General features: G+C 44.5%; 2 protein-coding genes across 16 annotated transcripts in view; one reads left to right on the top strand and one right to left on the bottom strand.

The window, feature by feature from the left end:
* Nucleotides 1-1,326: 1,326 nt before the first annotated feature.
* SFPQ (splicing factor proline and glutamine rich) lies at nucleotides 1,327-16,084 on the bottom strand. 9 transcript variants are annotated; one of them, XR_014685632.1, is made up of 13 exons: nucleotides 15,329-16,082; nucleotides 14,856-15,044; nucleotides 14,459-14,760; nucleotides 14,247-14,342; nucleotides 12,893-13,089; nucleotides 12,516-12,600; nucleotides 12,131-12,248; nucleotides 11,863-11,911; nucleotides 11,662-11,783; nucleotides 5,840-9,041; nucleotides 2,642-2,686; nucleotides 2,305-2,379; nucleotides 1,327-1,400 (listed from the first exon to the last, which is right to left on the bottom strand). XR_014685632.1 is itself a non-coding variant. In XM_084497140.1 (11 exons), the coding sequence occupies exons 1-10, from the start codon at nucleotides 15,986-15,988 to the stop codon at nucleotides 2,666-2,668; spliced, it is 1,839 nt and encodes a 612-aa protein (XP_084353266.1). In that variant the 5' UTR covers nucleotides 15,989-16,082; the 3' UTR covers nucleotides 1,327-2,379; nucleotides 2,642-2,665. The 9 variants fall into 9 exon arrangements, 3 of the variants coding, with proteins under 3 accessions (XP_084353266.1, XP_084353267.1, XP_084353268.1); XR_014685631.1 differs by lacking the exon at nucleotides 5,840-9,041; XR_014685633.1 differs by having other exon boundaries at nucleotides 1,327-2,379.
* Nucleotides 16,085-26,270: 10,186 nt separating this feature from the next.
* ZMYM4 (zinc finger MYM-type containing 4) overlaps nucleotides 26,271-27,753 on the top strand; it is a 41,967-nt gene continuing 40,484 nt past the window's right edge. For 2 of the 7 annotated variants that reach the window (XM_084497146.1, XM_084497148.1), the window contains exon 1: nucleotides 26,271-26,581. In XM_084497146.1, coding sequence (XP_084353272.1) covers nucleotides 26,540-26,581 — 42 coding nt within the window. In that variant the 5' untranslated portion in view covers nucleotides 26,271-26,539. Of the gene's footprint in view, nucleotides 26,582-26,810; nucleotides 27,166-27,753 lie in introns of those variants that run through there. The other 5 variants (XM_084497151.1, XM_084497150.1, XM_084497144.1 and 2 more) reach the window with 3 other exon arrangements.

Consider the following 27,753-nt stretch of genomic DNA (forward strand, 5'->3'; position numbering starts at 1 on the left):
AAAGCTTTTAATGCAGTATCATCCTTCTGTGCTGTAGAACTCAGGCACAGTGAAATACCAAGGCACCCCCTGCTGCTGCTCACCCACACACAGCAGCTTGCAGCTGCCTGCAGCTCCATTTGTTTCCCTCTAACCATGCTCAGAGACACACTCGTGACTGGCAAGGAGCCACAGGGCTGGCAGTCCAGCAGCAGCTGCTCTCATCTCACCAACTCCGAATGTCTGATAAGAGGTGGGCACCAGGACTACTCATCTACACGCTGCTACAAAGCAATATTCTGAGTCAGGAATGATGCAGTAGCTCAGACCAACAGCATTAAATAATTAAACCTCCTCAGTAGGATGCAAGCAGGCTGTATTTAAGACAAACCAGAATATATTTTGGACTGGCAGTTGAAGCACAGGTGAACTTGTTCCCAGGCAGACACAGCTCAAGTGCTGCAGCCTTGCCACATTTAATACAGTTAATTTTGATCATGGTAGTCTTGCAACAGTTCCTAGCCAAATGTTTGTGACTTCATGTGCTGTAGGGGGTAACTCTGTTGTAAAGCAACCGTATTACCAAAGCCTACTGTTGGCCTATTTTAAACACATTAGCAAAAACTACTTGATATTTAAACAAAGGGTTACATTTAATAAATGACAGCAGAAATTATGTATGTGCACAGAGTGGCTTTACAGCTGTCTTGTTCGAGTAAAGCAATTTGAACCATGGAAATCTGTGCTTCAAGTGCTAAAAACAGCACTTCTCTGCCTTGCAAGGAATTCCAACACTGGCATCTCAGGCTTAATTACTAGTCACTAAGTAAACTACTACAAACCAATCAAGCATGTGTAAACACTCAAATCTAATGCAAAAAGCACTACACAGAACTCCGGAGATGGGGGATAGAGTGGGTGAAACTTCTAAAACCTCCTACAGTGCTTTAGGGGTAAGAGTAGTTTATAAAAAAAATGGTTAAGTCATTTTTAGCAAAAGTATACATAGCTACACACTGCTCAGGAATATATCTGACCCCCAAACTGGAGAAGTCCAACTACAAGAATAAGCCCACAGCATATTCCCAGCAGAAAAAAAAAAAAAATGTATTATATATTTGTTAAGTGTGGTTGTTTCCTTTGCTTTTAGAGCTAAAAGGTTGTTTCCTTTTAGTTTTTAGAGGAGGATTCAATGACCCAAAGCCATCCTCACTCCACTGTTCCAAGCACACCCTGCATCACCTTGTTCTACAGCCTCCCTCATTTCTGGCAGTGTTTCTTGGATGCATCCATACTGTATTATGCTCAACAACTTACTGAACACACTCCAGAATAAAACAGAAGTCATTAAGAAAAATTAAATATTTTATTTGTAAAAATTGGCATGTTCCTGGCTCCTCTTCACTGCATTTGGACTTCTTCTGCAAGTAAAAAACACATAGTTAGCAAGAACTTTAAAATTCCACCAGAAACCACACACAATGACATGGAAAGGGAATCAGTTATCACAAAGGCCATGCACCTATCAAATACTCTCTAGGATCATAAGATCTTACATCAGACTGGAGATAAAACAAACAGCATTCATGTTTTCATCTACCTCTAAAGATCAAGTGGCTTTGTTTTACTACCCCAGAAACAAGGGCAGTGGTGACAAGTCACACAGGATTCAATAGGAGTTCACCAATTGAATCTCACCGGTTTCACATCTTACAGGTTCAGCTGTGGCATGGCTAAGCATTACTTACCCCTCACTCATGTGTTAAGGTACTTTTGCATGTTGCTCCTCACACAAGATTTAAAATATCTGAAGCTCCCCCTTGTAGTTTAAGTAACAAATTAGAGGGAAAATTTCATTAATTCCAGCTGTGCAGATTAGTTTATTTCCCTAAACCACTACTGGCTTACGTTCTTGAATGCACCAACTTATCTTGCAGGTAATTTTGAAAGTTCAATGCTCACTATTTCAGATAAGTAGCACTTTTAACAACTTTTAGCTAGATTAACAAATAAGTAGCTGCTTTATTCCTGTTTTCCTTGCTGACAAAATCACTCCATCCTATTTGCATCCCTTCCATTTGAGCTTTGACATAAAAATGCTTATTTCTTGTTTGACCACCTACAGTGTTCAGATGACAGTTTATTTGATGCTGCAGGGCTGAAAAGCCTCAAACAATGGTTAGATCTTGGCTCTACAAAAGAAAGATTCATCATTTTCATGTAAAATTGAGATTCATCAGAGGCAAATTCCAGGCAGGAACTACCTGACATCAGAGTGATGCACTGCTCTAACAGAGCAGTGGCCTAAGGACAGCATCTACTTACTTGTTCACTTGTTTTCTCGGTCCATTCACATATCACTGGACATCGTGCTGGATGTGCTCATGCTCAGCTCCTGAACTAGAAAAATATTCACAAGTTTTATTGACAATGATTTTTAAACCTTTAGAACAAACCCCCATCCAGGAAGGGGGTTTTAACCACTGCTCTCAAGATATCAAGCCCAGATGGAGCCCAGGTACTGAACCCCACAGTTTGAGAGCAGGGTTGTACCTTATACATCTCACACATTCACTAATTCAAAGTTTACTTCCTCACTGAACATCAAGTGTCCAGAGGCCTTTATTATTTCACCCCCACAGAACAAGAAAGACATGCTTACTTCCAATGGATGAGCACTCCAGTTTCACTCAGCTTGCATCTTCACCTAAAGGATAACAATTGAAGTTATTATTATAATACACAGCAAGTTATGGCCATTTCAAAACTAACTTAAAAGCAAAGTTTTAAGATATGTGGACTGATTAGTTATGAGGGGGAATTTACAAATTATTCCAAAATATTAAGTGGAAGAATAAGGGGCAGAAACAGACTAGCCTAAACATTTGTAAAGAGGTGAAGGAATATGCATGTAGTTGCCTGAAGAACTGCACCTTGTCTGAGCACAAACCGTAAATCACCAGTCTGAGTACAATGAAGTTTGATTGCAGCCAGAGGTATACTATCCCTTATGTGAAGGCATTAATTTTATCAAGCTACTTCAACTATTTTAACCTAGTTTGATTCCTGTACAATGCCCTCTTCCTTCTGCTTCGTGAAGGAGTGCAGTGTCCCTAATTCCTAGTAGCCCTCGGTTCAATAGTCCTAGAAGTGCTTCAAAAGCCAAAAGGAAGACACTATTGATTAGCATCGTCAGTCGACTGCTTTTATTCTAAGCAAGAGATTCTTCCCTTCTGAAGACCCACCCTTTTACTGTAGCTAAGTTGAGGGCAAGCTGCAATAGTTAGCAATTAGGGGATGTAGTAGTACAACGTTCTGTGCACACCTCTCGTTGGGAGGCAAATCACACTACGGTCACAATGTGATTTGACCAGGTAGGGACAAGTTCAAGTTTAGTCTCAAACCCACCACCTGGGTTTTATCATGGCCCTCAGGAGCAGAAGTATAGTATGCACATTTTGTTTTCTATGCCATAGCAACAAACACCATGCATAAGGGATACTATATCTTTGTGCATCCTTTTAACACTCCAGATTCACTTAGAGGCACACTCCTCCCAACCCTCCCCAGTTAGCTCTTCAGTACTGGTGTTCAAAAGCAACATTTATAGAGATGGGGTATTCACAGACCACTGCGGGATTGCACAGCCAAGTCCTAACATGTCAATCATTATCTAGCAGCAATGACAGAAGTGGGAGAAGGCCAATCCTCCCGTTTTATTTTTTCCTTTTCCAGTAAGCAGCTATTTAAGAGCCCCACTAGCTGGCATGGAGAGAAAAATCTGAAGCTAATTAGCAGATTCCAAACTTGCTAGTAGTGGAAGAAGCCAAGTATTTACCCAGAACAGCATAACTTTTTATGCATCCTTTCCAACATGCTTAGCCTTATTTAAGAGAATGGAACAAAACGCTGGCCTTCCTGATCATGTCACTGCAGCTGGCAATGATTAACAGAGACATGCAACCCCATTACTGCTGAAGTCCTAGAACTACTCACAGGCCTCGGTGTTTAGCTATGGGGAAAACTGCAAGCAAATCAACACTTTGTATGCTTAATGTTACAGTAAAGCCCCCATACACGCTATGCTGTGCTCTCTCCTGACAGCACCAGATTCTGGATCTGAGGGCCTAACAGGTACGCATATGTATTCTGACACCACACTTCTGAGCTTCAGATAAGCTTTAGATAAGCTTTTTTTTTTTTTGAGAAAAAGTATTTCACACACAGGTAGAAATTCAAGATGAAACACAATGCAAGCACTTTAATGTCATTTCTTGGTACCCACTTGTTACAGACTGGCTTTTAAGTTATCTACCACACCAAGTTTCATTACTGCAGACAGTCAGAGCTAGTATGAGACCCATGGTTCAGTCACAGATTGCTTGCTCCAAGAGTGTCAAAATCCTACTAGTTTAAGTATGTAGAACAAAGCAGATGTGCCAATAACCCCTCCACGACATTCCTACAGGTCAAGTCAAGTATCCAGAGCACACTGGACATACTAAGTTAGAGCTGAGCACTGGTTTCAGGATTAGCAGTTCAGGTTTGCTACACGACAGCATGCGATGCGTACTGTCAGCAGTTTTGCTACTAAATTCTAGTCACAGATTAAGAGTAAGCCATCACCAAAAAGCCGAACTGGATGTGACAAGTGGTGCCACTGCTTGACTAGCTAGTGTTCAGCTACACTCACTGTGGTGTAACCAAAGACCTGGTATTATGATCTTAAGTTTAAGGTGCAGCTGCTTTCAATGGAACACTGAAAAGCTAACTACAGCAGACAGAGGGCAAGGCTGGCCAGCAGATCACCTGTTCACCAGCAAGAGTCTTTTGTGGAAGGTAACACAGAATGGTCCAAAATACCAGAAACAATGATTGCAAAGTAGACCTTTGCAGAACAAAGGGGAAAACACATTACAACACCTCTGAAATAAACTGATCAGACAAGAGGCTGGATCATGTGCTGAAACGAGGGACCTTGAAATTCAGGTTCAAGAACTAATGCAAAAGAGCTGGAGATCAGCGTGTCTGGATGTCTGGAAACGTAAGCATGTTTATCCTGAAACACTACATTCAGCATTTTTAGCAATGAAGAGTTTAGAATTACATCCTCGAGACTGATGAAAAATGAAATTGAGCATTACACTACCAAGATGACTAAGAGGCAGAAACACAGAATCTCACCACTAGCAATTAAAGGCAGAGAAATGTGATATGCTTGTCAATCAAGGATTAATTAAAATAAAGACAACTGAGATTTCCAATAAGCTCTACCGAACTTTTTACAGGGATATTCATTCAAGCACTCATTTTTATGTCCTGAGAAATATTCCCAATCAGTCTTAAAGCTGGCTGTATTAGTGAGCTTTGACTATCAGTTCACAGAGGGCTAGAGCAGTGATTACTAACACATTTCCTACCGAGCCAAGACTCTACAAAGGGATGCACTGCAGATGGGCCACTTGGTCACTACAGGAAGTTTAAACGATGCTTTTCTAGGCACTGATAGCACCTAGTTGACTAGTTAACTGAGTGTAAGGTCACATCCCCTCTTCCCCACAGAGCTCGTCTAAGAACATCTTCGTTACATCGTAGCTGAGAAAAATTCACACAAGCCGAGTCGTATGTACAAAGGAATCGGGTCTGGAAATACTTATCTAAGAATCACAGTAAGTTGCTTATTGACTCTGAACAAGACAAAGCTTAAAACCGAAAACCACGCAGCTTTGATGCAAGTTTAGCATACAGGTATGAGGAGTGCTGCACTGTAATTCCACAGTCAGAAGTGTGATGTCAGAATACCCACAGTATAAGATTACATAGAAAGTCACCAAGTTATATTATATTGCTTGTTACCTACCTGTACGCAGTCGGCAATGAGAATCTTGGAGCAAGCAGGAATACTACATCCGGGTCCTAATGTCCATTGCCATTTGTGGTACTACGTTCCTCACAGTTATGAACTGCAGAAATGCTGGCTAAGTGCAGTTATGTAGCAGGCCACTAGTTTTAAGTGTAAATTGCAGTCTCAAAAACTCCAGCAAAAACTTGCTGCCACAGCAAATGGTTGCCAAGGAGAAGCCAAGAATTTTTCTACCACAAAAATACCACAAAATCTCAGAAGCAGTTTCAGTTTCTCGTCAGCTGTATAAATGATTAGTGTAATGTGTCTACACCAGAAGATAAGATTATTCTGTATTCGTTTCTGAGGAAGCGTGAAGATATGAATAACGATACCAGTTTCTACATGCTGCAGTTTTTAGATATCTAAATGTCAAAATGGGCTCGATTTTGTTAAAGCAAGCTAAATTGCAACAGCCAATGTCCTCCAAGTCCAGTACAAAAAGGTGTTGTGAGCCAGACCATCCAAAAATAGGTCTGACCAACCAAGCACTTTTCTAAATTGTTTTAAGGATTCAATTACATCAATCTGATTTTATGAAAAAAGTCCAAAACCTCATAGGAACAGATCAAAGGAACATAACCGTCTCACCTCCCACATTTAGTAACTTTATCAGTTTTAAATTGTTTGCCAGCTTTTAAGACACCACCTTTAAAAGGTCTTGAAATCAAGTTGGCTATTTACTTGTATGCCTGTTGAATACATGCAACTCAAAGCAGAACTTTAGTTTTAGGAATTCTGCTTATGCAGCTACAACGAAGCCACATTTAACCAAACTTTCAGGTGTTTTGAAAACTGCCGATTCTTCTATGTATTTACTGGTCATGGTTTTGCAACTCATCGATTTTTAGTACCTAGCAACAGGAGCTTACATACAAAACAGGGGTACCAAGAGAGAACCTCTGTAAGGTACAAGGACATCAGCATCCTTCACTCTTCAAAGTTACAGAGCTACAAGAGAACATACTTTAGGATATGCACCGGCATCTCTTTAATAAAGAATGACATGTAATCTGAAAAATAAACTGAAAAAATTAATTTAAATCTTTACTTTCAGAATTCCCCATCTCAGACACCTTCACTTTTTGTGGGTGTCCCATGAACACCCTGCAGAAAACATAAGCATTATTTAGGACTACTTAAAGCGAATTGCAGTGGGACTGCTGATTTTTTAGGCTAAGTATCCAATACCAGTACTCCCAAATACCTGGTCTGCAGTTTAGGAACTGCCAATTCGGAATTTCCTGAATAGCAATTCATTGTCTTAGCATGTTATCAACCTCCACACTTCTCTGTGAAAATAAGAAGCATTCACCAAACCAGCTGAGTCACTATTTAGTGCACTGAATATTCCCAAGTCAGTGTTACCTGTTATCAACATTTCACAACCTGCTATTTTTTTTTTTTCATTTGAGGAGTAACAGCACTTACAGTGAGTACTTCAAGAGCGATCATCTGCACTCTAAGATACTGCAGACTGACAACTTTTAACCACAGAGAAAATTTAGCATAGAATTTAGAATTAGCCAATGCTTCGCACAAGGAGTGGAAAGATCTTGGTAAGATTAAAGCTACTCACAGAATGCTCGGGAGTTGGGGAGTGGCGTGAAGGTACAGCCAAACTAAGTTTACCTACTTTGTGCCAAGCAGGTTGATGTATCCTGCATTAACACCAAGGCATTTTATGCTGGGAAGTCACGTTCCCAGCTCATCTGGTACAGTGTCATAATAAGCAAAGCAGCTACCTTATGAGTCCAGAATGCTTTGAAATTCTTCTGGGGCTTAACGAAGTTATCAGCAAGCTAATGAATTCATCAGACCTACAAAACAGCCTTGAAGGGAGTTTATTTGTACTGTGCAGTATTAACTGTTAGCTCCAGATTTAGATACTGCTTTTGATGCATTACCTCCCCACATCAATAATAGCAATAACCATCGTGCAAGAATGCTCGTTTCTCTGTATTTTACATACAGGCATTTAGGATTTACCCACCAGCTACAAGACTTAAAGACTAGTTGCTGCAGCCCCCATAATACAATTGAATTCTGAACTATGCAAATTAGTCCACTCAATTAGCATGAGGACATAAGCAAGTTACAAGTATGAATTAGCAGGTTCTCCCCTCATCACTCAAGTAGCACTTCTGGTCTTTTTGCCAAGCAATTTCAGGCAGATATACAATACGGAGCAAGGCCAGATCCTGGAATCTCAAACAGCTTAAGAGCATATAAATAACTCAATAATAATCCGTAAGATAGGAAGTCAGTCAATACAAGTCTTTCTATGGATTTATTTTTAAAATAACCATTGCTAAGTCTTCTGCTTAAAGACTTTAAAAAATTCCAAGCAGTAACTGCCGAGGTGGTAAGTGCTATCATCCCACCACCCATTATCCATAGCTATAATATGAAATTCGTTGCATACTGCATTACTTGCAGTGTAGCTTTCATGACCATTATCTTACAGCACCTGCAAGATTTCCATTTGCTTCCTTATTGCAGCACAATTAATGCTTAAAAAATCTGCACCTACTAGAAAGTTAAGCTACTGTTTGACCCAATCTTAAGCTAGAGGCGTTATAGGAAGAGATCTCAGCTCTTCACTACAGTTCCACACCCTGGTCTGGTTTGACCTCTGTGGCAAGACTCTTGGTTTACTGCTGAAGGTGTGGTATTTAGCCTCTTAATTTAACCATGAATGGCAAGAAAAGTTACTACATTTAGTTTTCTATTTATTTGAAGCACAGTAAAAAAAAGTTGGTACACTTTGGGAATTCAGTGGCACAAGGTACACTGCCATCAAGTTAGGGACGTTATACATCAAAAAAACAGCTAAATTTGCTTTGAAACACTGCATTACATAATTAAATTGTACTCGCCCAAACAGACCACTTACAAATATTAGGTCAGTAAGTTTCTAACATCCATAAAAACGTAGCTTTCTTACTAAAATGCAAGAATTAAAAAGTTGGTGTCTAAACAAGACAGACAAAACAAACTGGAATGAAACTACAGGTCACATCTAAAATCGGGGCTTTTTGTTTGGGCCTTCATATTCTTCTCTCCCTCTACCATATCCTGTTGGCGTTCCAGGCCCCATTCCTCTAGGACCCTGGCCACCCACAGGCCCCGCACCTCCCTGCCCAAAGCGTTCAGGACGCTATTGGAACAGAATTAACAGTTCATTATATGTAGTTGATGTCCATGTGTGTTAAGTATATATTTTTAGAAGGTTCCGTAGTCAAGGTTCGTCGATACAATCACCATTGAGCCGATCCACAGGTACCGGGAACATAGAAAGGAAAAAAGGGTAATTTAAAAATTAGTTTATTGTAATACATGCCTTGAGGTATGTTCCCACTTGATGCATTCTCATACATCTGTTACAAAGAACAGATCCTCCCTGCAGTGCTAGAAATGTAAGCATTAGTGCAGATGTGAATTAACAACTTTTCCAAATGAGCTCTAGCAATTTTCAACCAAGTTAATGCAAATAGCTTGCAAACTTCTCACCTTTCGTGCAGTAAAAGCTTAGATTACATCACTGTCATTTCCAATAAGCCTAGCCAGAGAGAGTATCTTCAGTTCACTGAAGTACAAGCTGACATTCATAAAATGTCATTGTAAACAGAATGCCTACTCACCAGTTAATGGCATGTGCTGCAATAGAGACCATGTGCTTTTCAAGATGGGGTTAAGACTACGGTCTGCTGACTAAACTGCAGAGGCCTTAGGCAGTGATCAAAACTGATAGTGAGCACTACTGGATCACAAGAAGAAAAAAAAAATGTGAAAAAGCTCATGACCAGTGATTTACCTAACCAACGCAACTGCTCCATCAAGAGACTTGCTTTTATTAAATCCCACGTACTCCGGAACTGCTGCTGTATATGCAAAATGTGTTCAGAGAGCTACAATTTATTCAGTGTTTCAGGTTAGAGCTATGCACAAAGGGTTCTGTGCATCCAGTCAGTGGACCCCTCCCACCCCACCTTCACCACAAGCTCTTGGAAAATTCACAACTTCAGTCTTGAAAGCCTCCACACCAGGATATAAAAGCTAAATTGCCCTGCAATAAAGCAGAGACTTCAGGTATTTTTTGCCAGTACCTCTAGTTGCATGTACTTCGTTCAGATACTGTATCAGTAGGTGTGATCAGCATTCAATCTACAGAACTGACAAATTATAAAGTCAAAGAGAGCTTTAAACTTCATTTCAAGCAAGTTTTCCACTACCCAGTAACAGAACAATGGTAGGTTGCTTGTTACAAAAGGTACCTGCAACTGAAAACTTTTACTTCACATTCTTGACTTCTGAAAGTTTGTTTCAATCCTTCCCAGAAAGGTATTTCAGAACTACTACCTGGGGTCTTTCTGCCTAAATCACAGCAGCTTAAGCCTACCTCCAGTTCTGTTTATAAAGAGAGCAGCCCAGTAACTGTGACAGCACTGTGTGGCAGAGATCCCCATCCTAAGAAACTCAAGGCAGTTAAAACCATCTTACTGTCACACATTTTGACCAGATCATGTTTTCAAGTATTTCACAAGCTCAGCATGCACCTGTACCAGGAATTTCAGGAGGAGAAAAATATGCACAGCATTGACCACAGACTGCCTAACTGTTCACTGTGAACTTAGAAACTGCCTAAATATATCAGTAGATTATAGATACGTTAAGGCCACCAGCACTGTCTACTGAATCAATGAGGCTCTGCAAAGTTATGATTCCAAAGATACGGTTCCCATAAAAACAGAAGATATTTGACAAGCTACTATGGTAGCTCACCAAGTTAAGTCAGAGGCCTAAGCCCACCCAAAAATCGTTTACAGCTTGTGCAACATTGTACACCCTTTACGAGGAGGGTGAAAGCACACTAGCATCACCGCCTAAACCAACATAGATTTCCATTATACTCATTAAGCATTTCTTTAATCTATATCGGTATTGCTTCAGTGTGATAACACCAAGCAGGCTCCAAGCCCATCCACACATATAGTGTGCCAAAAATAGTCATTTGGAAACATACCTCAGAACATGAGATATGCGGTAGCTTTAATAAACTCTACCTGTAGTCATACCCAACAAAGAAAACAACCAGAACAGGCTATCATTCCTGTGTGAGTCAGGAACCACAAAAATGGCTACAGTCAAGGATCACTGGAACATGTCTAAAACCTAAAAAAAACAGCATTTCTGCTTTTCTATGGCAAACTTCAGCATACAGAGTAAGCGATATGCTGTTCACCATTACTTAAGTTAATCTGCTGCTTAAAGAAACGTGAGCACAGATTTTTGAATTAACAGCATATCCATACCAACATGCATCAATTCTAACTAGGCTTGGAAGGGCCAAAAGAAACACAGCATTAAACTTCGGAAAGGAGAACCAAGATCTCACTTGTCCATACAAAATGCAAATTACTGAACAGCTGGTATGTTATTTAAACTCTGAAAATCATCAGATTATCTAGAACTTGTAAGAATCCTTCCAAGCCTAACTGTGATGCAGAATTTCTGAAGTCCAATAAAGTCAGAGTTAATTGCAAATATGCTTCACAGCACATTTGAATTCACTTACAAACAACTTCCAACTGTGTAAGCTACCATAATGGTTAACTAAACTAGTACTACATACTGCCAAACTAGTCTTCCATGTTAAACACCTGACAAGAAAGTCAGCAGTTAACAGTGAAATTTACACAACCATCCGAGCACAGAACTCAATTCCCAACTGCAACATTTCCCTTGTGCTAAACTAAAGCCACCACAGGATACATTACCATGTCACTTCCCATCATAGAACCACTCATGGCTGCTTGGCCAACTCCTGGATTAGCTTCATAACCTATGCCGCCACCACCTCCGAGAGGTGGAAATTTCTGGGCTGCAGAAGCATAAGGATCTAAGGAAGAGAAACATAGAATCATATTCTGGCACTTTCTAAGGTAACCACAGAAAGCAATTATTTAAAAATCCTTTACCTCCCATGTTCATTGTGGTGGCACCACCCATTCTCATGTCTCTCTCCCTCTGCGTAGAAGAAACAACTTTTAGCACAGAATCTTACTGAAATCTCTACCTTTCAGGAGATAAAGCACGCATACGGCCAACAACTATCACTTCACTTACACTAAGACATCACATCAGCTAACCTAAAGGAAGCAAAACGCATCAATCTCAAAAACATCCAACAAATTCCAGAAATCCCCAGACACGGTAACATCCAGAAAATATCATGTTTTCACTTACTGGATCCATGTAACCCATTCTACTATAATTCTCTTCCCTCTGTCTTCTCATCTGTTCTTCCATCTCTCGCTGGCGTATCATCATTTCTTCTTCCCGCCTGCGACGCTCCTCCTCCTGCCTGATCATCCCAAAGCAGACCGTTAAACTACAGGAGTAACACTTCAACATCCCATCAACATCACATGTATGAGCAGTAACACTTCACCAGAAGACATACCATATGATGCTTAAGTACTCAAGGAAAAAAAAAAAACTTACACTGCAGTTCAATTTCTCATATGCAAACTGAAGCCGCAATGGAGGTTCTTGACAAAATAAAAGTTTTCACATTTAGTTGAAAAGAAGCAAATGTACAACTGAAAAATCCTGTAAAAGCCAGACCAACCTCAGCTGAATTTCCTTGCGTTTCTGCATTTCTTGATTATGGAGTTCTTCCATACGTCTCAGTTCCTCCTGACGCCTCATAAGATCTGCAGAAACCAAGCTTGTCAGCAGCGGTTCCACAACCTCAGACTTCAATTCAGATTTCAATTAGATCAACCTTGTTTATACTGCAGCAGACACTGCACAACCCTATTTTTAGCTATACTTCATTTAAGTTAAAACTGAGAAACCACCGTTCTCTTTTCTAAGACTGAAACCATCAGCCTCAGGTTCACAAGAGGAAGCATGAATTTATTCATAAAACCATTAAACAGTCATACATCTAAGCCAGCATTCAGAGCAAAAAAGCATTTAGAAACACAACTCAGAGCCAATTACCTTGACGCAAGAGGTTTGCCTGATGCTCATGATAAGCATCTTCCATCTCACTTTCAAGTTTGTCCTTGGCATCTTTCATGTTTTTTGCCACTTGCTCTCTCTGCTGTTTTTCCATTTCATCTAAAGATTTCCACCTCTGGGAATACTCAAATTCAAAACTGCCAGGCTGAGCAAAACGGGGAGGAGTCTCTCTTTCCCTGCAGAAAGGAAGATACTCGGTCAGGCCGCATAAGCCTGGAAACTGAAGGTCAATAAAAGACCACAGGCAGAACAGCCAAAGAACTAGGGAACATCAAAAAACCTCAAAACATCAAAAATACTACCTCAGTGATGTAATACACAGCTTGTTTTGACAGAAAGATGAGAACAGTACAGCGTCTTACGGATTTACAGAACAGCATTTCATCCACAGACTACCAAATGCAAATGAAGGGACTCCCACACTATAACCAAGCAAATCTTTCTGCTTCAAGTTCTACTGCTTTATCCTGTTCTTAACTTCCTCCTCAAACACTCCACTGCTGGTATCTGTCAGCTGCAAAATCCTCAAGGACAAGACCTTTGCCTAACTAGCTTTCAGAACACCAGGATACAGAGAGATGGAGTTTTCAGTGCTGACTTAATGGTTAAAGAACTGTAATATTTATTTTAACTTAGTCCCCAAAACACCTGACATCTCATTCAGTCATATAAAGTAACTAGAGTTAAAAATTCAGTAATTAATGGAACAAAACTAGAGAAATGTAAGAACTTTTCATGCATTAGCAATTTAAAGTAAGATTTCAGGAAAAACACTGATCTGCATTCTTTTCAAAGACATCGTTGCTAAGCTGTTTATAGCTTTTGATCCTAACAAGCCATTTTGAACACACTTGTTTTGAGACCCACAAGATCTTCCCTCTCCACTCCCTTTGGTGATCTGAAAAACACATTTCTATAATTAATAGGCTCACTACACAAGTCTTAACCTAACATTACTAAAGGAAAGACTCAGCTATCACTGCATCTTTCATGTGCAGCAGTCAGCCTGATAAGGCAAATCCATGGGGAACTTTGTTATGAAACAAATCAAAATTTTAGTTTATTACTTTTAGTAATAAACAATTTATTGTTCCCTTTGATATCAACATGCTATGTGCCTTAAATAAGATGACCATTTTCAACAACAATATGAGCAAACAAAGTCTGATTTAAGAGCTGTGCAAGTACCCTTACCAAAAAAATGTTAAAAGGCTGGTATTTATGCACTGTTTCTTTGGGATATTCAAAGCCAGATTTGAAAACCTAACTCCTTCAGAGTTTGGGATCACACTACGTTATCTATATACTGTTTAGAACAAAAGATAGTGCCTACTTTTGATACATTGGATTCTTCTGAGCAAGCTTTTCTGGAAGACCATCTTCATCATCCAGCTGTTCCAGTGGTTCCACAATAACCGGCCTAGGAGTTCTGAATACAAAATACACATTTTACATTTCCATAGCAGTCTCCACTCTGAAAAGCTAGCAACAACTGACAACTCTGTGCAGCTTAAAACTAGAAATCCTAAGCAGCAAAACACTTACGTTGTCAACAAAAACACTCCTTCAGTACACCGTTCAAATGCTTTTCGAGCAGCTGGCTTTGATGCAAATTCAACAATGCCTTTTCCTGTTGATCTACCTCGATCATCTACAATCACAACAGCTCTTTCCACTGGACCAAACTGGGAAAACGCTTCCTCGAGTAACTCGTTGGAGACATAAGGTGACAGATTACGCACTGAAAGAGCAGCAGCATGTGTGGCAAACCGAACACGAAGCTGTCGACCCCTCATAGGGGTATCATCCAATTCTGCCTTTGCGATTTCTGCAAGAGCTCTGGATTCCTGAGGGAATTTAAGACCCGGTTTTAGAAAATCACGCTACAAATTACTATTTCGGGAGAATTTTAAGGAGGTGGACGTAGAGTATGAAAGCCTACCAGTTTAATGAATCCAAAGCCTTTCCCTTTGTTGATAAAAACCTCTCCTGGCTCCCCATACTTGGCAAACAACCTCTTAAAGTCTTCGTCCGTTATATCGGCAGGCAAATTCCCCACAAACAAACGGCAGCGCTGCGTATAGGTCTTCTCCCCGGGCCGCCTCAGAAGCGACAGATTCGCTTTAAAACCCTACGAAGAAGCAAAGCGGGTCGGAACCAACCCTTCGCGGCTCCCCAGACGGCGGGGGAAGCCGAGACGACCCCGTTGTGGCCCCAAATCCCCTCCGGGGGCCTCGCCCCGCGGCCCGGCGCCCCCCGGCCCCGCTGCGCCCCCCGGCCCCGCGCTCCTCCCCTCAAAATGGCGGCCGCGGCGCGCGGGGCCCCCATGGCGGCCGCCGCCATCTTGTGGCTCGGGGAGGGGAAGGGAAAGGAAGGAAAGGGAAGGGAAGGGGGGGGGAGGGCGCCATGACTCACCTCGTCCGAAAGCTTCTCGCCTCCGCCGCCTCCAGCCGGGCCCTGCTGTTGCGACGAGAGGCTCTGCTGTCCCTGGTGCTGCTGCCCGCGGCCCCGCGGCTCTCCGCCCGGCCCGCCGCGGTGGCCCGGTCCGCCTTTATGAGGCCCGCCTGGACCCTGCTGAGGCCCGCCAGGCCCCTTGGGCCCGCCGCCGGGCGATTGTCCTTGGCCTTTCTTAGGGCCTCCGGCCGGCGTGGGGCTGGGGCTGGGCTTGGGCTGCGGTTGAGGCTGCCCCCCGGGACCGGGGGGAGCCGAGGCGGGCGCGGAGCCCTGTGCCTGCTGCTGCGGAGGCTGCCCCGCGGGCAGAGCGGCCGGCGGAGGAGCCCCAGGGCCGGGCTGGCTGCCGGCGGGCCCCGCCGTGGTAGAAGCGGACGAAGAGGACGAAGGCGGCGGAGCCGAGGTCGACGCGGGAGGCTTCGGGGGTTCGGGCTTCGGGCCGCCGCCCGGCGGGCCGCCCGGGCCTTGCGGGCCGCCCCCCATGGGCCCGCGGTTCTGGCCCATCCCCATGCCGGGCGGCGGGGAGCGGAAATCGTGGTTGGGGCCGCCGCGGCCACCGCCGCCGCCTCGCCGGTGGAAGCCGCCGCCGCCGCCGCCACGGCTACGGAACCGATCCCGCGACATGGTGGTGGTGAGGAGGAGGAGGAGGAGGAGAGGCGCCCCGGCTGCTGCTCCTCAGAGCCCGCTGCGCAAAATGGCGGCGAGCGAAACGGCCTCGCCGCCGCCTTTGTCCGCCTCTAATATACCTTCCCCGCCCCCGGAAACCGCCCCCTAGCCCCCAATAGCCAATCGCCCGCCGCGGCGGTGAAGACCGATAGGCCCAATGGCCAATCGCGTCCCGCTCTTCCCCTAACTCTTTGATCTTATTGGCGAAGAGCCTGCCCTCCGCCGATTGGTTCGTTTGACCGCCGACATGGGGGACAGGATGATCCGTTAACTTCCCGCGCGCTGATTGGGCAGTTTGAGCGGCGGGAGGCGAGCTTAGGGAGGAAGCGCGGCTTCTGATTGGCTGCCCGCGGAGTCAGTCGGGCGCGAAACCGCCGGGGCAACGGGGCCCGGGCAACCCCGGGGGGCTCGGCCTCGCCTCAGCAGCCCCTCAGCGGGGGAACGGGGCCTTGGGGTGCTGCTGGCACAGCAGCCGCAGGCTTTAGCTGAGAGAAAAAAATAAAATAAAGTGAAATAAAGTGAAATAAAATAAAGTGAAATAAAGTAAAGTAAAATAAAAATAAAATAGGTAAATTAAAAAATAAATAAATATAAAATAAAATAAAAAATAAAATAAAATCTGGGTCTCAGCTCTCTTTTCAAAATGCTTCTGGCTCCTTCCAGCACGGCTGGCGCCTTTCCCTCCTACTTTGAGCGCACATTTGCCATGCCAGTTTCTGTTTGTTTGGCGGAGGCTGGCGGTGTTGCACAACTCCCCTCAGGAGGTCGCGGCTGTGAGAGCTTTCACCCAGTTTTGTTTGAAAAACCTAACAGGGAAGTGGCAGAAATGGATATTTCAACTGATTAAAGCCATTGCAATTTACAAGCGCCTTGCAAACAAAGGACAGGGCTCTGTGCTTAGCACCTTCGCTGATAAGAGACTGGAGGTTGATCCCCCAAATGTACAACCATATAAACCGCTTCTTTCGGGGTCTGTGATTTCTGAGTAGAAAAACAAAGATGCTGTAAAAACTCGTAGCTAACAGCTACGGTGACAAAATTACACATTCTAATACAGAAAGCTGACCACAAGTACTTTCTGTGTATTTAGCATCATTGGTTTCAGTGGTGTTGCACTGGAGACGCATTTAGTGTGCTAACGTCAGAACAACGTGACATTTTCAATGAAGGTTTTCATCCATCCAGGCTCCCAGGCTCCCACTGATGTTTCACATTCAGTTTCAGATCACAGTAACAAACTTCGTGTGAAGCCCAAGTGAAAGCCACATGCTTGCCTTATGTGGACAGAACCTGTAACTGTTGCGTTGCTGTGATAAAATATTACCAAGCTATCTCAAAAATATTTGTGAAGCCCTGGGCAAAGGCAGACTTCATTGCTTCAAACAAAATGAATTTCCCTGGGGCTTTAAAGTTTTAAAACAAAAATTTGCTGGAGATCTATCCTTTACCCAAATCAGTATTACACCAGCTTTAGGACTTCAGCCGCTTCCAACTGCAGCAGAAAGCAAGCCCCAAGTTCTGTTCTAAAATGGATTCTCCCTGCGATGTCAGCCCCGCAGTGCCAGCAGTAAACGCTTCCACCACGAGGTGTCTCAGAGGTTAAAGCACTGGAAGAAGAAATTTGGGACTGGCTCCTACTGCACAAAAACTGGCATGGCCTCATTGCAACACTCGGTTGTTTCTGTTCAGAAAGCAACAAAAATACTGAGTATAAAAGAGTTGTTTTCATCTTTGTTGGGTCCTAAGTACAAGTGAACTATATTTTAGGGAGGTATTAATTTTTATCATCCTTTGAAAGAAATAGGGCGTATAATTCCAGTCCTTGACCTGCATAGACATGGACAACTCAGCTGAAGTCTACAAAATAGCTTTGAACTTCAGTGTGTCTAGTAGCAGCCAGGATATGAGTACCTGCTTTTGTAACACTGTAACTGCAATGTGAATATTTACCCTGGCACTGAAATCAAACAAACACCAATATAGGTTCCGAGACTTAAAATAAAAATGGCTTTGGCTAACAATCACCTGATTTTGTAAATATTCACACTAGGCAGCTTGCTGTTCTAATACAAAAACAAACACCGAGGATGTTCTCCACAGTATGGCCCACTCCAAATAAACATTGTGCCTGAGACTGGAAACTCATCCGGACAACTTCAGTGGTCTGCAGCTGAAGAGAGAAAAAGATTTGTAGCAGGTTTTGGAAGAAATATTTGAAGGAAGAAATGAGGCTGACACGGAGGTCTGAAGTTAGGAATAGCTCAATTGCCATCAAGCGAAGGGTAATCTTCAGGTAAGAAATGCATGGATCTCAGCAGGTAGTTCATTTAGATAATTTTTCCCTAAACCATTTCCTCCTCCTCTAAACATAAACAAAAAAATGACATGAAGAAATCTGCTTTATCTCTATACTATTAATTGCAGGAGGGAAGAGCTGCATGTGTCTAACCTGCTAAGTAAGAATAATTACCCCATGAGGTTCTGTGTCCAAAATACTGCAAATACTAAAATTGCACGAGTCACAGTAATGTACACCACCAAAAGAAGCAATTAAATGTTGTGAGGAGGCGCTGTGTCTGCATTCCCTTGGCATTCCCTGGGCATTTTTGATCTAGGAGGAACGTTTAATGGCTGTTTGCAAAAATTCAAGTAGTATCTCTGAACGAGAGATGCTCAGCAATTAAAAAAAATATAAATCATGAAGCAAAAGACAGGAGCAGACAGAGAGATCACAGCAGTGAGACACCCAGAAACCTGGAGCCTGCTAAAGGCTCTGCTAGTCAAATCTGTGGTGCTTTCTGATAAACCTGTCTGGAACAGCAGGGATTTCTGCAGAACGGTTTCATTATTCCAGGGCTCAACAGTTTTGTGAATAACAGTGTCACCTTTAAAGAATAAAGGAGAAAGTAAAATGCCTACAGCAACCTCTAGTGCATAAAGCTCAGAGGGGGGATGAAAGGAGTGGCTAATAGCTGCAGTAGCCATTCAGCCCCTCAGCAGAATGCTCAGCAACTTTCCTGTGGCACTTGATGATGAGAGTTCTCTCCCTCCCTCCTCCACTGTTTTCACTCCCTGCTTGAGTACTGATTAAATCTGCTCTCTGAGAGCTTTTTCCTGTACACTATGACAAATATGCCCGCAGGCCATTTTTTAACCCAGATGAGTGAAAGTAATGCAGGGCCAGATAAGAGATTACAGTGGTAGCAAAGCAAACGCAGAGAACAACTGCAAGGGTTGATTGTTTTTGCACAGTAACATCATTGATTTCATTGGATATAATCTTGATTTATAGTGGAATAAATGAGATCTGAATCAGGTTGAAGAGTCTACAAAAAAGATAATACAGGATCTGCAGGGAAGTCTGCTGTCTGACCTCTATGCGCACCCACAGTTCACAATCCTGCTGGAGACTGTGTTCTCTCAACCTGAAAGGGTTAAAGTTCAGGATTTTCCATTTCTGATGTCTCAGAACTAATTAAAATTCCTGAAATGTCTTAAGCAGCAGAAGTTCCGAGTCCTCTATCAAAATCCAAGCCAGCATCAAAGTCACATAAATGAGGTCTTCTGCAGAAGAAACATTCAGTACACTCATGAGAAAGTGCAAGAGGAATTTTGCCTCCTTTCCCTTTCCTTTTCCCTTTCCTCTTTTCCTCTCCCTTCCTTTTACCTTTCACTCTTCTTTCCAGGATGGGCAATGCAGCTGATGTGGGAGGTTTGTAGGAGTGTTTAGCAGATCCAAGGACATTCCTGCTCTCCTCAACAGTGCTGTGTGCTCCCGTGTTTGTGAGGGACGGTTTGGTTGGTGAGACTGGATGGGTAAGATGAGCACAGGGCCTGAAAAAAGAACCATGAACCCATCACTGAACCCACGAAGGAAACATTAATCCCTGCTCTTATAACCCAAGAAGCAAGCACAGCTATTTATTATTCGTAATCACGCAGTTCCCACTGCCATTTTATGTGCCCATCTCACCACCTTCCACATTTTTAACGTCATTCCCTGACTTAAAAATAGAGAGCTCCAAGATTGGGAAGTCCTGTCCAAGACCACACAGCCCATAAGAAGGCGAGAAGAAGATTTTGGGGTCTCAAGTACCGGCACAACTGAGCACAACATAAACAAGGCCTGAGTGCATCAAAGCCTTGAAGATACTCCTAACTCTTAGTTCTTTCCAGTTAACTAAGAGGCCCAGTCCTCTTCTCCCCCTGCATTTTGTACGTCTGCCATACTTTTTCACGACGGAACACCCAGTGCAAAAACTGGCTTCAAAAACTACTGCAAGAACTGGTGAGTAGTGGATGGCATCCTGACAATTCTCAAGGCTACGGAGTGAAAAAGATGGGGAGTCTGGCACAGAGCAGCATCAGCTGTTTATGGTACAGAAATAGCCGTAAAAGTCTAGCTACCAGATTTGCACATGTTGGTCACCATCTATTTAAATATTTTGTGATGTATGCAGTTAAGTTTCTTCATCATTGTTGACTGTATGATTTTAGAAGCCCGATGTATTTATGACTACCTACATTCTTGGCATAATTTCGCATTTCTTTGGGGCTGCAGAGTGGCAACGAATGAAAACAATTTCCTTTGTATTTACAACCGGATTCACTTAGGGGACCTGAGAACTGCCATAGCCGGGGTGCAAAAGCTGACGCCTGGCGTGTTTGAAAACAGAAGTCTGTGTTATTGAGACTTAAAAAGAAGATGCAGAATGGATTTATAACAATTGTAATTAGAATAACAGCGTGATTGCACTGAACTTAAACTCTGGTCCAAATTTCATACACGCCCACAAATTCATCCAAATCGAAATTAACTTCATAATTAATACTGGACCATCCCCATCACAAAAAGACACTATTAATTATTGATGATGCTCGTCTCTCTGCCGAGTTGTTTACGTCTTTTCACCCTCCAGTTCACAGAGTGCTCTGGGTAATGCAGCAAGTACAAATCAAATCCCTGGGAGGTGTGTAAGCAACCGCTCCACGCTTGTCCAGCCTGCACACGGGAAGACCCTGCCACTGCACGTTCTTATCAAGCAAAATACAGAGGGGCATTTGTTTGCACGAGCAGAGCTAAGCTAGAATATTCTCTTTTGAGTTCAGCTTCCTCCTTTCATCCCACCCACCATCAGACACTTCCTGACATTTCTCCTGCAGGCAGAGTAAGGCAACTGCCTTTTTTTTTTTTTTTTTTTTTCAACGGCTGTTCCTCCAGCAATCTGTGGGTGGTGGGGGAAGGGGATGTTATCTCAACAGCAAACACAGCCGAGCAAGTCTGGGACGTGAGGGGGAGCTTCAGGATGAAAATAGGCCTCTGCCACCCCTCCTGTGTTCGTGAATCTATGACTAAGCACTCTGAATGCGTTGCTTTTTAAAAACTTGCCTTCTCTCTTTCCCTGATCTTTGTTGTTTCCAAGCCTCTGGATCCCCTTTGTCCTCGCAGCCTCGGGGGACCTCGCTGTGCAGGCCCCTGACATCACCAGTGCCATGGAAATGCAAATCCCGCTTGGCCCCGTGCATCAGGGCGCTGGGGGACAAAGCCAGAGCACCCTGGTGCTGGGAGACAAACCCACCCGGAGCACTGCTTTGCTGTGCACCAAGAGGAGACTCCACTAGATATTTTTTCCCCCTGAAATATCCCCTGGTTTTGCTCGAGTGATTGCAGCCCTGCCTTGGAAGCTGCTCGTGTCTGCAGAGGTGCCTTCCAAAACGAAGCATTTTTGGCAGTTCTGCCCATCTCCAGGACAGAAAAAGGTGCTGGCAGCTCAGCCTCCAGAGCTGGCAGCGCTGAGGGGATGCCTCCAGGCTGAGGGCAGAGTGCACCACGCACACAGCTGCCAGCTGTGGGTTCCCTCACCCAGGGCTGACTCTTAACCTCGCTCCCCAGCGTTGCCTCCTCCCCAGCATTGCATCATCGGAGCTCCAGGCAGCCTCCTCTGGTTGTGGACGGAGATTTAGGGAAGCTGCTGCTCCCTGGCCTAGCACTGCCAGCGCCTCTCTTCATATTTGATGCAGATTTGGCCTCACATCGCCTCTGGTCTCAGTCCCTCCCAACGCCATGCACAAAGATGTGCCCAAAGCAACATATTTCAACCCCAAGGCCGCCTTGCTTTCATCTCTCCTGTTCCCTCAGTTCTCCCAGTTCTGCTCCCTCAGCCTCCTGCTCACTGCTGTCCCTGCTCTCAGGACATCCCATCCCACAACCACACAGGGCTGTGATGCTTCGAGCCAACGGGCGCTGTCCATTGCAGCAATCCCACATTGTGCTTTTGAGGCTCTTCTTGACCCCAAAGATGGGTGCAACATGTGCCCCAGCCATGTTTCTCAGCCCACCCTACAAAGCCTGTCCTATTAGGATACTCACTGAGCTGACCGAGCAGGAAACAAGATTTTCCATCTAGTTTTCCATCTGGCCAACACCATGCAGCACCTGCAATTCTCTGAACAGAACCTGAGCTCGCATGGAGGGAGTGTCTCGACCTCAATATGTAGGGCTGGCAGGTTTTCTGGGTGATCTATCTTCAGCTGTACGTGCCCGTGGGGATGTGGAAAGATCATTCATCCAGTTCATTGAGCTGCAGCCTGCATGTGAAAGGAGTTCCATGGTTTCTTTTTTAAATGTCGCTGTTTTAAAGACAAATAGTCGCATGTGGAATTGTACAGCAGATTATAATATGGGCACTCCGGGGGTAAATTAAAAAGCAATTCAGAAACAATACTCTGTGGAAAAATCTTATCTTTTCCCTGTCTTATCCAGGCATTTATCTGGGTCTGTTCTACACTAGTCATCACCACATTATCTACATATTATGCAGTGTCTTTTTTAGCCACATTAATACACACACAGCTCATTTAGAGTCAAAATTAAGTCAGGCCTGAACAAGCTGGAAAACATGCTGCAGTAGTTCAAGTGCCCTATTCAAAGGCCTGAGAGATGCCTACACAGCATACATACCAGTGACGAGAGAGTTTTAAATGCTCCGTGCTTATTGTCACCCTCTCGTCTGTCCACAGCACCAGTTCAAGCAAACCTTCCGTCAGGCATAGATTTCCATAGCATCTGGTTTTATTGTGTTCCACGTTAATGGCAGGATCTGTTTTTAACAACATATTTTGTTTATAGCGGTCTGAAAGCGTTGTGAGTTGAATACTGAAAACTCAAAATATTTCCACCAGCTCCCTCATTTACTTATGAGAAACACGCAATGAAATAAAGATGTTTGTTCATGTTAGCCTGCTCAGAGCAAATTATATGAAATTCTCATTTTGTAAAATACTATAGGAATTTAAAATATAGCCCAAAGAAATTATAATAATAGTTTTGTCAGATCTTCTGATGTTACTGGAAGTCCCATGGTGGTTGAGGTTATTCTGAATGCCTGAGCTTTTGGAGCTGTGCTTACATGAAAATAAATGTTTAGTTAAAACAAACAAACAAATAAACACGCATACCACTTCTTCCCTCCCACCCCCTGCCACTTCCTAAAGTTAATCCTGAAAATGTGCGGGCAGTGCACTATAAAGTCTCAGAAATCAGAGGTCAAAAAGAAAAAAACAAGTTTGTTATTCTTAAACTCTTAATTCGTAAACTAATCTCATCTTTTAAGGTCTTTCTCCTGACTTCTGAATACTTGGATTTTTCAACATTGTTACTAATTGTTTAGATAATTTATAAATACTTATATTCTAACTGGGTTCTTTTTTCCTTCTTTCTTTGTATTTTCTGCCATTCTAGAAGATCTGTTTCGAAAATAGGTGCATTTCCAGTGTTTATATCATCTACACATGTACAACACATCTGTGCTGCTACACACATGCTTTGAGAAATCTGTGCATGTTCAATACATCTCCGATGGAAAATTAACATGTGGCAGCCCTGTACTGTGAATTTCTAGCTGTTTGAGAATCAAAACTAATGTAAATATTGCCATATAAAAAGCTTTGATTGCTACTATATCTCATGCACATTAATTTGATTAAAATATTCACTCTTTTCATCTGCAGCTATCCAAGGATAAATGTAATTTTTGAACAATTACTTAATTTCACATCAAGCTCACGGTTTACCTGTGACATCCTCTGACATACAGAATCCCCAGTTCCTTAAGATATCTCACAAAATGATGTATCAACTGGAGTTACTTCCGATCTGAGGATGTGAAAAACATTATTCATAACTTATTAAATTATTACTTTCATTAATTATTTCACTGCCAGTGGAATGCTGCCACTTCTAAAGAAAGACTTGACAGGATTTCCTAAACGAATCCCAATATGATGTATCTACGTTTTAGGTCAGAGTTTACATAAGATTCATTCAATTCACTGCTGAAATGGAGCTGCTGCTGCTTAATACCACCCTTTAATTGTGCAAATCAGATAAAGCTAGGAAGTGGAGATTTCTCTTTAAGACAAAGTTTTAATTAGCATTTAGATTATTTAAATAGCAAGGAGAAAGGAACACATTGTTCTTATCAACTACTTGTAGGTGCTGGTAATGTTTGACTGTTCACAGTCAACAATCAGTATCTCACTTGTAATTTCATATTTTTTCATAATAGACTAATGTCTTGCTAACATTTTGAGTGCCTTAAGTATTGGAAAGCATTAAAATGACAGGCAACGTTACAAAGGTTTAAATATTTAGGCTTTAACCTTGAAAAGTTATATTGATTTTTGAAACCAAAACGTGACCTTGCAGGTATTTCAGGTTAAAGGGATACACAAATCTTCCTGGGATTACGTCCTCCGAGTTGGTAGAAACAACCCTCACATGAACTTTTGATTGATGCCAGATGAGGAGAAATGCGGTCAAATATAAAACATCCATCCCAACATTAAAAGCATGTCTGGTTTACAGTTGTACCAACAAATGTTAAATTAGCTAAAAAATTACATAATGGTTCATTCATGAGTGATACAGTAGAGGCACAATAAATACAAAACAGGTCTGTCTATACTCGTAGGCTGATTCCAGTGAAGTGAAAAAAAAAACAAATGTCCTGCAAATACTCCATGCAGTTCTCGAAACCGCCGTGCAGGCGTTTCGGCACAGGAAGGAAGAGCTCTAGACTCCACAGCAGTACAAAATTAAGAGTGAGCCGACGTGGGCTCAGAGGCGCGTTACATCCTCACTGCAGTTGGCTCGTGATGCGCTACCGTTGTAAAATGACACTTTGTAGTGTGTGGAGCATCCCGCCCAGCAAATAAATAGAATCAGTAAGGTTGGAAAACACTTCCAAGATCATCTGGTCCAACCATCACCCTACTACCAGTGTCACCCAGTGACCCTGTCCCCCAGCACCACGTCCAACCTCTCCCTGAACACCCCCAGGGACGGGGACTCCACCACCTCCCTGGGCAACCCGTCCCAACGCCTGAGCGCTCTTGCTGAGGAGAAATGTCTCCTCATTTCCAGCCTGAACCTCCCCTGGCACAACTCGAGGCCGTTCCCTCTGGTCCTATCACTACTTATTTGCAATAATAGATAAAATACATACTCTCTCCAACAGGAAGGCCACAAGTCCAAACCGCTAACCTCTGGAGCGCTCCATAACGGGAGGTGTGGGGATCCTGCTTCACCCTGCACCACGGGACCGATCCCCACAGCCTCATAGTGCCCGGGGGTGGGTGGCGGGTGGCGGGTGGGTGCTGGGTGCTGCTCTGAGGTGGGACGGACATGGTGTGATGGGAAATATGGGGGAGCTCAACCTCTGGCGGGGTGAGAGGTGAGGCGGGGTGAGGTGAGGTGAGGCTGTGTGAGGGGAAGCCATGTGTGGTGAGGTGATTCCGGGTGACATGAGGCCAGGTGAAGTGACACCAGAGTGATTCCAAGGTGACACGAGGCTGGGTGCAGTGACACTCAGTGTGGTGACGCAAATCTCAGTGACACGAGGTCAGGCAACACCAGGCGGCCATACCACAACCTCATGGGCCACTTGGCCACCATACTACCACTCGAAGCCCTCCAACCCTTGCCCACCTGCCCAGCCACCACCTCACTCCCCATCCCCATCCCCACCTCAGGTCCTCCATGCCCCCCCCCCTCCCCCCCTATTCCCCCCTCATCCCCCCTCATCCCTGAGTCGCCCCCACCGCGCATGCGCGGGGCTGCCCCGGGGAGGCGGGCCCGGGCGGGGGCGCGCAGGCGCGCGGCGCATGCGCGCTGTGGCCCCGCGCTGGGCTGGGCGGCGCAGCTGGCAGCGGGCTCGCGGCCTGGCGGCTCCGACCCCCCCCCCCTCCCCTTCCCCTCCTCCTCCTCCTCCTCTTCCTCAGCCCTGAGGGAGCCGCCGGGACCCTCCCCCGCCTCCAGCCCACGGCAACAGCTCGGGGCTGGCCCCGGCACCTCGCGGAGCCTCCCCCCCGTAGGAGAAGGAAGGGAGGAGGAGGAGGAGGAGGAGGAGGAGGAGGAAGAAGAGGAGGGGGGGGGGGGACGCACACACGCGAGGTTGAAAGGGAGCGAGGAGCCCCCCCGGGCCCGGACAGCTGAGGGGGGGGCGCGACATGGCGGAGGCCAAGGAGGAGGGGCCCGGCCCCTGCGCCAGGGTGAGTGGGGGGCGTCAAGGGGGGGGCTGAGGGTGGGGGGGGGGGGGGGTGAGGGGTGCACCCCCGCTGGGCACCCTGCTGCTGTCCAGAGCCATGAAGGGAGGGCTGGGCAGGTGGGGGGCGGTGGGTTTGGGGTCCTCCCGGCTTGGGGGTGGGCTGCCGTGGTGGGTGCATGGAGGGGTGTCGTCCCTCCGGGCCTCCCATCCGGCTGCCCCCAAGGTTTGTGTAGTTTTCTCGCAGTTGCCCCCCCCCCCCAGGAGATGCGTGTAGGCATCGTTTCGATCGGCGTCGCGGCGTCGCTGAGCTAATAAACTTAACGGCTAACGAGGATCTGGCATAAAGTTGACGGCTAACGAGGATCTGTCACCGCCGGCCGGCCGGCCAACTCGGTCAAACCACAATGTTCTTGGTGCTTTTTGTTGATGTTTTTCACTCATCAACGTCAAACCGTAGCTCGCCGTCAAGGTGGCACTTCCATCCCGTGGTTAGGTGCGTGGACGGCAAGCATCGCGGACTGCAAGCATCTCAGCACCATTATTAGTGCTGGTCCTGAGCCTTGGCCCTTCGTTGTTGCGGTTTGGTCTGTAAGTATAGCGGGCGTCTGACCCTGCTTGAAGAAATTCTTCATCCTTTAACCAAGTAGAAGGTTCGTTATTGCCCGTGTCTTGTGGCCCGTGAAGCAACCGAGGGAAAATAACTTTCTAAGCAGTGCTCACGGTAGTCTTGCAACAAGTGAAGGCCAACTTCATGCACACGCTGTAAATTTTGGTTGAAAACTTTTGATAGAATTGAGGTTAATTCACTGCTAGCGGGCATTTCAGTTTGTATGGAAGGGTCTTTAGGTTACTACAAGTCTCTGAGCCATCCAGATCCCTTTTCCCAAAGATGAGGAAGTTTTCCCATTCTCTAGCCTTGCAAAAGCAAGAACGCTATCTAACGTTTCCCATTCCTATGCTTGAGATGAGTTGCTTAGTGAATTTATTGCAGGGAACGTGAAACTTGTGATCGCAGTGAAACTACTTGCTGCTAAGCAGAACGGGTGACCTTCCAGGGTACAATTGAAGGAGTTGCACAGGCGTTTGGCTACGCTGCAGTCATGGAAGTGAACTTCACAGCTGAACTGTCTTAAAGCCATGTCTTTCACCGGTTGCACTCGTTCATGAGCAAACTCA

Source organism: Aythya ferina (genome assembly GCF_964211825.1).
Source record: "Aythya ferina genome assembly, chromosome: 24".
NCBI classification, from domain to species: Eukaryota; Metazoa; Chordata; class Aves; order Anseriformes; family Anatidae; genus Aythya; species Aythya ferina.

Excerpts from the sequence above, each read along its gene's own strand:
- SFPQ (XM_084497140.1), bottom strand. The coding sequence starts at position 15,988 with ATGTCGCGGGATCGGTTCCGTAGCCGTGGCGGCGGCGGCGGCGGCTTC. Across the intron at positions 14,343-14,458 it reads GGAGTGTTTTTGTTGACAAC|AACTCCTAGGCCGGTTATTG; the intron begins GTAAGTGTTTTG and ends TTTTGTATTCAG. Across the intron at positions 11,784-11,862 it reads CACCACAATGAACATGGGAG|ATCCTTATGCTTCTGCAGCC; the intron begins GTAAAGGATTTT and ends TCTCTTCCTTAG.